General features: G+C 41.7%; 1 protein-coding gene across 1 annotated transcript; it reads right to left on the bottom strand.

Moving 5' to 3' along the window:
• Positions 1 to 8,071: 8,071 nt before the first annotated feature.
• Positions 8,072 to 9,351, bottom strand: LOC136957740 (cerebellin-2-like). The gene is made up of 3 exons (XM_067251899.1): positions 9,067 to 9,351; positions 8,436 to 8,555; positions 8,072 to 8,270 (listed from the first exon to the last, which is right to left on the bottom strand). The coding sequence occupies exons 1-3, from the start codon at positions 9,349 to 9,351 to the stop codon at positions 8,073 to 8,075; spliced, it is 603 nt and encodes a 200-aa protein (XP_067108000.1). The 3' UTR covers position 8,072.
• Between the last annotated feature and the right edge of the window lie 375 nt (positions 9,352 to 9,726).

Below are 9,726 nucleotides of genomic sequence, written 5' to 3' on the forward strand. Positions count from 1 at the left end.
TGTTTGGGAATGCAAATAACTTGATACGTTTTCTTATGTAATAAACTAAGTGTCAGGCCATTTAAACCAAACGCAACTGGACGCAAAAGCCATTTACCGGCATGGATTTTGATTAAACATGAAGAAAAGCCTAAACATTGAATATATAAAACAAACTTACCGTTATTATTAATAAAATATTCAGCTGATGAAGTTTGTTGTTCTGTGTTTCATCATACGACACCAGTTTCGAAGACAACGGGGTATTTAACGCGTTTCAACTTTCACACGGAGCATCATTCAAAGTCGTCTTTATCATCGTGCCAATTCACAAAAAAATAAGAATGATTTCCAAATAAAAGTACTGTTTCAGGTTGCACGACTCAATGGACCCTCAAATGCAAACCTCGCGCGGTACAGAAAACTATTGAGTCACACGCCCAATTGTCACAAACTAACGCTCTTCTGAGTAGCAAACTTCTCTCCGTTTGCCTCCTGTGTTGAAGACGAGACGACTCAAGGCAACTCTTAAAGAAGCAGTGCCTCCGGGGCACGGTCCAAAGCAGAATGTCTAGTTCAAAGCAACCCACCTACTATAGACACACCTCTAAAACAAATATCATTCCAGATACCAGTTAGAGAACAGGGCACCGTGTCTATTAAAAAACCTTTTTGTTGTCCATATTTCTAATTAATTTAAAGCAACATTATGGACTGCAAATGGATTGGACAGATGAAGTCAACTCAACTGTGAATAAAATACATACAAATTCATTCAAAAATCATTTTATAACTTTTTTTTATAACTAATATACTTTGTAATAACTGAATATGCATATGAACAATAAATTATGAATGTGTGGTTTGCTCTTATTTCTGGTTCCCTCGTCCAACTATGTTTACCATTTATTCATTTATTAATTCTTTCATTCATTCTCCTATTCTTTTTCTTTCTCTCTTTATCAATAACCTCCCACCACATTTCCTCTTGAGATAACCCAAATCGGTGGTCTTTAAGTAAAATATGTCTGTGACTGTCTTAGCCTCCCCACCCTCTACACACACACACACACACACACACACCCAAGAGGCTCACTTAGCATCAGATGACTGATGGGATTAACAGAGAATCAGATCAATTGTCCGCCAGGGCTAATGGGAGGGTAACAGACCTTGTCCATTACAACAAGCAAAGATAACACACACTCCAATGAGGCAATCTGCACACTCTGCTGCCATGTCAAACTCTGGTATACAGTATTCTCTATTGCCCCGTAAAAAGTATATTAAAATACGTTGATCACCCTTTGTCCAGCTCGCCCACCAGAAAGACAAAGATCCTTGAAGTAAGCGTTGATCCTTGAGCTAAGTGAAACAGTGATAAACTTGTGTTTGATTGTTTTTCAGGCCTACACTTCCATCAAATTGATTCTTAAAACATCTTTTCATCCTTTTGTAAATGTTGAACATGCACCACGCAGAACTGAGCCATTGTATGCGGGGCCTGTTGCTCAGGGCAACAACAAACAAATGGTGGCCATTGTACAGTGCTACAGTGAGTGTTTGTGATGGTCTAGGTTGGGATGTGATCGAGGCACCCAGTAGCAAAACTGTTGAACAGGAGTCATGCAGTTCAGCGCATAAGCAAAGGATAAGAGAACAGGATACCCAGTTTGGTTGAAGTGTTCATTACATCAATTTAATTTCTGATACAGTAAAAAATTTATGAATAGTTGTGGTTTGAAATACATTCAGCAACCTCATATTTACAATATTCATAGAGGACAGGGGATCCTTTGTTTCCCATAAACAACATGAAAAGAAGAGTACTGTTCTACTGGTAATGAAAAACAATATAAAAAATGGTGTGACAAAAAACTGGGGAAAGATCAGAGGATGAAGATTAGCATTACAAACAGAGCATGGAATAAATGAATAGGGAGATGTGGAAGTTGATTTGCAAGCTTGTCTTCCATATCAACCGCACCACATCAGGCTTATCCTCAATGCCCCCAGCATCTCATTGTAATGTCACTCATGTCAAGAAAGACATTCCTAAGTTACAGACATCACAGGTTCCTCTGCATCACGTTTCATATTAGAAGCCCCCAGAGGACCACCCCAGGCCTTAAACCAAATACACAGGACCTATCAGTTAACCTTCAGGTTATCACCCACCAGACAGACTGAAATATGATATGTTATTTGGGAATTTAGATGTCATCATATCTTAAGTTAATCTTTGTTTTCTTTCGAAATTTAAATTTACTGTAATGCTGAAAACATTTCCGAAAAAACCCTATCAATTTTCTATTGCGTAAATGCCTAGAAAAAAGATGCAACTACAATGCCAAAATCCCACTATATCTTTAAAAAGCACTTGCGTTTAGCATCTGCCTCAAAGACTGTGGTCATTATATGCTGCCAGATAATCAGTAAAGCTTTATATTGTGAAAAACAAGTCAATTACCTTAAATAGCTCATGTTGAAAACCTAAACTGGGAGATGTTATGATATCCAGTTTACGTTTCTCAACCCTCTCCTTGTTCTGACAGACCATGACGACCCTGCTCTGAGAACCATATTGGCTATTAGACCTCAGTCTGAAAGAGTAAAATGCTGTAAATAAGATCAGCTTGTACATCGTGGGCTCTCAAACAACCGAGAAGAGTTTTGATTGTAATTCCATTTGGCTTGTGATGTATTGGAAACATATGTGACCCGAGCAAGACTTTGAGGTTTTCAGCCACGTAGGATGACGTTGCATGGATGGATTTTGCATCTAGCAGCACTTACTTGACCAGGAAAATAAAATGAGAGGCTAAAGAATTTCAAGCTAACGGTGCACAACATTATGTTGCCAAAAGGGCAATGTTAGTGTGGCCACCATATGAAAGGTATGTTCAGTCAGTCTCTCTCATCCCTCTCAAGGAAGTCTGTTCTGTCACTATTTAGGCCTGTTTATGGTCAATTATTTTATCAAATGATTCCCTAGTGTATGCGATGGAAACATCCTGGGAAACAGCTACTTTTAACCCAGTGTCTGTTTCTCAGGGACTAACATTCAGAATGGCAAACGTGGCCTTTTATCCAACTCCTGTCGCATTATGACATCATTCAAAAGAAACTTTCATCTCCCCTACCTAGTTCTCCCCTGGGAGTTTGAACTCCTCATTGTGAGACTCTCCTCGCTGGGTTGCGTGTTGAAGAGTAAGACTCCTCTGTCTGGATCAGGTAGACGGACATGTTGATGACGAGGGAGAAATCATCCCTGGCCCTGTCTGATGACATCAGAGCAGTCACGCTCATTACAGATGGAATAGCCTGGAGCCTGGAGTTTACACGCACACGCAACACCAACACACAGCCTCAGATGTACACACACGCACACACTAGACAAGTCAACATCACACACAGGACTGCAAATTAAATCTGTCAGTCTCCTCTGATACTACGTCTGTTCTCGGATGTACATAACTGCATCAGGGCTGAAACTGACAGAGGCTCGTAAAATGATTGGGTTTTCTATCACTTAAAGTGATACAAAAGCACCGAGTAGGAATATTGTACACAAACCAAGAGCTGATCCATGGAACCCCTGCTTTGTTAGTTTTACTTAAGATTCAAATTAGCTGTGCCTTCCTTTTATTAGCAGAGCTCAACTGGAGGACAAGACCGGGCAAGGACAATCCTGCTCAAATAAAAGTTCAATTAAATCAAGTAAAAAATTCTGCTCTCCAACTCTAACCTCACAGCTTCCTGTACAAGAGGGTGTCATGTTTTTACTTGGTGTGATGCTGTTCAGAGTATCACTGTGTTTGGAAGCTTCCAGCCAAACGCAGACTGGAATTAGGGGGCACTCTCTTCTTTTCAAGGTTTTTTTGGAAGGGCTGTCATGAGTGGGCATGCTCGGCATGGCTTGCATTGGGCTGGCGTGTCTAGAGAATTTGTTTAACAATGTCTCCCCTCCTCCCCTGGCCAGCCCTCTGACTGGTATGAGCTGCAGTAATGAGGTCACCACTCTCAACACAGCACCATTTGTACAGTGCAAAGCAGGTTGCATGAAGTAGACCAGACTTTTGTTTACATTGTATTACAGTCCATTCTTCTCATTTAATGAACTTCCAATCCAGAACACAAGAAAAATGAGCTTGCAAGACCATTACGGTAGGATTGAAGAGAAGATAGAACTTCCAAACAGTCTTACTTAACTTGGATAAGACATTTGTTAAATTGACATCAATATTTATTTCTTGATTGAAGAACACACACGAAACAGTCATGATGGACTTACAGTCTCCTTTAACCAGTTTGAGGTTCAATGACCTGAGAGAAAATTGCACAGTTGTCAACAATGTACCACTGAAGTGCCAAAGATTGTGTATCATCAATCTATCTTGTGTTCTAATTACATGTGCCCAAGATAGCAAAATGAGACGTTGTTAGGGTCCAACAAGGTACTGTGATGAATATAATTACAACACTCAACTCTTCAGCTGTGATTACACAGCTGTTAGATTTGAAGTTCATCCCCCCCCATTGTGGTGCTGTCTGCAGACCGCTGTTCTGTCTTGGTGTTGAGTGAAAGGTTCAAGAGAGGGAGATAACTTCAGAGTTCATTTCTCTGACAACTGTCCTGTTACTTTCTCTTTTCCGAGGGCTGGTCTCAGTTGTTCTTTTTGAGAGTTTCAAAGCTGGAGGGAGAGGTCACCACACATGGCATAACCATAGTCACATTCCAAAGCATCATTAAACCATGTTTTTACCTTTTGCCCATATGTACCCAACACATCCTAAATAATATTCAAGATGTATGAGAAAGACATTGTTTGTATATGCTGTATGTGTGCATGCATGTGTGCATATTGTCCTTATCAAGTTGATGGATTCAGGCTTTCAATAGGTCGGACTGTTACCGTGGAGATCTAAAGGGCATGTCCAGACACATATAGACAGCAGATCCTCAAAGAGTAAATGATGTCTCCAGGATGACCTATCACAAGATAGATTTGGTGGGCCTGGAGCGATTAAAACCCAGAGCGCCTCGCCATAAATCTCTCCTGCTGTGTATTAAAACTGTCCTTGTTACCCAGCATGCCGTTGAGAGTTCTGGAAGCGGGCCCTGGAGGGATGCTGGCTGGACAGGGGACAGGGGCAATGCAGCAGGATCTGATTTGATAATTATTTTGTAGTACAAATCAGATGTGTGCATATCCAGAGGTTATGAGAAAAAAGCTAACAAAACAAATATGCTGTGTTTCTTGACGTGTTTGTGAAGCTTCACTGTCTTAATTTAACTTGGATATACAGTAGCTCCAACGGACAAGTAATACATCTTTTTTTACATTGAACCATGAATGTAACATTCTGTACATTGTGTTCTTCTAAGTATCCCCATCAATCCTAATACATAATACAGAACACAGACAAAAAATTACGTTTTTTTTTTACTCCCTGATAAGTCGAGGAGTTGAAGCCAGCCAGTTGTAGTCCAGGTGTTTGGCAGAGAAAGGGTCCCTTCTACAGTCCTAGAAGACTATCAGATCTCCATCGTGGGAACCTCCTACCAAAGCTCTGACTTCTCCCCACCCCAACACGCCACACACACGGACCAGCTGTGGAGGGCTAGAGGGAGGGAGAAGGGGCCTAGGAACAGGACCGTCTCTAAACAGACCTGATGATGACAACATGAAGACAACAAGATGTGTGAAAACTCCAGATAAGAAAGTCAACTAAGTATAAGTTCATCTCCCAGTACAATGTCACCAAAATGGACATTTCACCAGCTACTACAGTTAGTTCCTTGGCCAAATATAGGATATAACTCAGGTTTCTGTCTAGTAAATGCATATTCAGACAATTCCTCTATGCTTGTAAAAGTAACTGGCTTGACTACTGCGGTCATTTGTTTTTATTGCAGATCAATATGCAAATGGTGAGACACACGCACACTGCAGTCAAGTATCCATGAACCCTAACCCTTGTCCCATCTGTCCTTAACCCTTTGTTCCATAACTCTGTAATCACCTTTATGTATTTTTTAAGCAAATTTAGACTTTCTGTTCAGGCTATTGAGATCTGTGAGTACTGTGAGTGCTCTGTCTATGGTCAATTCAGACAAATCTAATTTGAGTTGTAGGATGGCAAGGGCACTGTTTCTGTGTGTTTCTTTTGTTATAATAGTAACAAGAAAAATCCATCCAAATGAAGACACAACCAAAACAACAACAATGTCTCATTTCCAAGGACGTGAAGCTCACTATAGGCCTATGAATGAGTCAAACATTTGGGAGACAAACAATATGCTTCTTTCAGTGGGTCATACGCACAACAGTCCACTATACTTGTTTGATTGACAGGGCATGTGAGTGGGAAGTGGGCATCGCCTACGCTTTTGCTACGGTTACAATAGGCCAGCACCTACACAGTGGCAAAGTGCCCCATACATACAAGCTAACAATGGAGGCCTTGAGCTGTACGACCAGGGAGGGTATACACCCTCAATGACAGTACCACACTGTGAAGCCTCAGTGCTGCTGTACTGTACGACAGGTGCACTACATCTACAATACTTCTTTATTGTCATCAGACAGTAGTGGATGACCCTAGTGGAGCCACACTTCTTATAAACAAGGCTTCCTACTTTACATGTTGGTAGATGTTTGAGTTTGTTCCTGAACCTAAGTCCGTCTTAATCATTTCTGACCTATAATTCAAACAATGCTTAAAGAGGATTGACCATCCAGTAAGACTCACACAGAACATGGTACCATGCCCCACACGTGTAATCGGAACAGTAACAAACACTCCCACGTGTCCATAGACTAAATGGTCAGCTTGTTGTGAACACTTTGAGTATGACACACGTTACAGTGGGACTTAAGGCTGGGCCTGAACTTGTGTAGGAGACTGTTGTTTGTCTGCTGCCGAGGCTCATCAATATTGTGTGTGTTTGTTTATGCAGAAATCACTTCCTGGGTCGAGGATGTGGATTACTCTGTAGAGCTAAGGGGTACTAGCAGTTCTCCATTAAGCTTATTGATTCAAGTCGGCCTGAATGCTAAGTGCACTTAGTTACACCCATTGAAACATGTCCCCATGTTAGGCCTTATTGTGTGGTAGGGATAGGATTAGTTGTTGTCTGGCACACTCCGTACACTAAATGATTGTAATACAGTTGTATTATTTTATATTATAGTATGAATGCAGTCTTACAAAATGCAGTATGTTTAACAACATGTCCTCAGTCCAACACAAAACTCCTTCTGCACTTACCAAGGGGGTATTCACAGAATATATAGAGCACAACTAAGAGTTTCTGCATGGGTCTCCTATTCACCATAGAAGACATGAACCTGGAGTCTAATGCATTTCAAAAGGACTAAATGTCCAACATTACGCCTCCTTTGAATCTTTTGCTGTGATCATAGCACCATCTTGTGGCAAAACACAGCAACAGAAGTCAAACTGACATTAACCCCAAACAACCCCATGCCACTGACCCAATACACATTGAATCATAGTCTAGATGATGAAGTATACATCCATCAACACACATTTAACATGCAAACTACACTAATGTACATTAATGTATATGGTTGGCTATTGGCTGTAGGGTTCTGCAATCTTGGCGAACCACCTATAATAGTAGGCCACACTCAGCATCAATGTGCACTCCATCTTTTCTTTATTTTTTTAAATTGGACACAAATTTCAGGACACAGAGCAACTCTGAAAAATGTCTGTTTCGAGCACTGTACTATGTATTTTATTTGTGGATACAAGCATGCCGAACACCCCACCCAGCCTACAAGTATGTTGTGTAATAAAAGACTGTCATCTATTGAAAAAAGTTTCCTGTACAATCTAAAGATGTCTTGTTGACATGGTGCCCATTTAAGGTCGATGATCCGTCGTTGGTCAGTGGGTTTGGATTTGTATTCCAAGTAAACGTTCCTTTACTCTCAGGTGCAGCGGTGCACACAATCACATTCACACGAAGGGTTAGGTAGCTTACAGATTTCCTTGTCAGACAGTGCTGTTCAAATAAATGTCATGATTGTTCTTTCGGGTGACAACAAACAAATCGCATATTATAACGGGAAGACTAAAAAGCCAGAGAAAGTGGAGTATTTCCATCCGCCCATGAGCGTACCCCGTTCCAGCTTCAGATAGACCCGGTCCTCACGCTCCACAATCAGCAGAACTCCATTGCTGGCTGCCTCCCGCGTAACGTCCTGGTCGCCGGCAAAGGCTGAAATAACCGCATAGTCGTTCTGCATCAGGTTGATCTGAGATAATGGAGACAACAAGGACATGTTTTACTCTTTAAGCAGGCCTTCCATATGCTCAGTGTAGGTCTACACATACTGCTGTATTGGTAGGCCAATTGTTGGCAAACATTTTTTTTATCAGATGTTGACTTTAGAACAGTTCGGCCAAAGAGCTTGACTCACCTGTATGGTTTGTCTGTTATAGACTTTTACCACGTGAAAGCTGAAGCTGTAGATCCCTCTCCGTGGCGCTTGGAACACACTCGCTTTTAGATCGAAATGGCTACCGATGTTCACTAATACCTGCAACAAGATATTAGTGGGTCAGATGGCTGAGCGGTTAGGGAATCGGGCTATTACTCAGGCTATTAATCAGAAGTTTGCCAGTTCGATTCCTGTCCGTGTCCTTGGGCAAGGCACTTCACCCATCTTGCCTAGGGGGAATGTCCCCGTACTTACTGTACTCGCTCTGGATAAGAGCGTCTGCTAAATGATTAAATGTAAATGTAAACAAAAGCATAACCTCAGACATTTCAGCCAAGAGAGAACGCAAACTCATGGGTTACATACTATCGCCGTGCGTAATGGCCACCCCTGCGAACTTAATAGACCTAGAGAACTCGAACGCATCTCCGAAGTGTAGCAACATGTAAACTAAAAACATGTCTAATTCTTTAATTGATATGGCCCTTTTCTCAACATTTTTAATTGCCTTGCGGTAACGCGAACCTGTCCAGAACCAACGGATACCCAGAAATACATTTGTATCACTGTCTAATCGCGCGTATGTGTAGAGATTTCTAAATGAGCTAACCTGGTCAAAATAGATGGTCAAGGACTTGTTGCTCATCTCCGACGGCTCATGATTAGTCCCGCGCACTGCTGAGAAAGCCACTTTGGTGCCTGCGGAGCGGACAGATAACCCGAGCGAGGAGGTGACCGCTGCGTCTGAGGAAGGGTTCGAGTCGCACACAACCACACACTTGCCTTCCAGTACGATGGGATCCGTGTCGTTTCGGCCAATACATACAATTACGCCGCATCCCAATAGGAGCGTCAGTGCAATGGGATAGTGTCCAGCGCAGCGGTTTGGCAGCATGGTCGCAATGCTGATTTTACACAACAAATGAGGTGTGACTCGATCACCTAGTCCAGTTGTGTACTTCCCTCTCTCACTTCCCTTCACAGTCTTTGTCTCTCCTAAACAAACTCTACTCTTTCCTACCACCTCCTTTGAGTCTTCAAACGTTATTGATTTAAGAGAGATTCACTCTCACCCCCGTCTGCAGAAGCCGGTATCGCAGTTTATAAGTCTACTTCTTTTATCTGTATACGTCATGTCTTTCTTTTGTAGAAAGTCACTTTTTGGCACAACACAACATCTGAGTATTCCCTGTCCTGCAGGATGCCTAACAATTTTAACTCCAACTTCAATGTTTTGTATTGTATCACCAGAGAATGTCTCAAAGGTGAG

Source organism: Osmerus mordax, chromosome 15, assembly GCF_038355195.1.
Source record: "Osmerus mordax isolate fOsmMor3 chromosome 15, fOsmMor3.pri, whole genome shotgun sequence".
NCBI lineage: Eukaryota > Metazoa > Chordata > Actinopteri > Osmeriformes > Osmeridae > Osmerus > Osmerus mordax.

Bases quoted from the DNA above. Each gene is read 5' to 3' on its own strand.
- LOC136957740 (XM_067251899.1), bottom strand. From the start codon at position 9,351: ATGCTGCCAAACCGCTGCGCTGGACACTATCCCATTGCACTGACGCTC. The intron at 8,556-9,066 runs GTTAGCTCATTT...ATCTTGTTGCAG, and splicing joins TGACCATCTATTTTGACCAG to GTATTAGTGAACATCGGTAG. The intron at 8,271-8,435 runs GTGAGTCAAGCT...CCATTATCTCAG, and splicing joins ATAACAGACAAACCATACAG to ATCAACCTGATGCAGAACGA.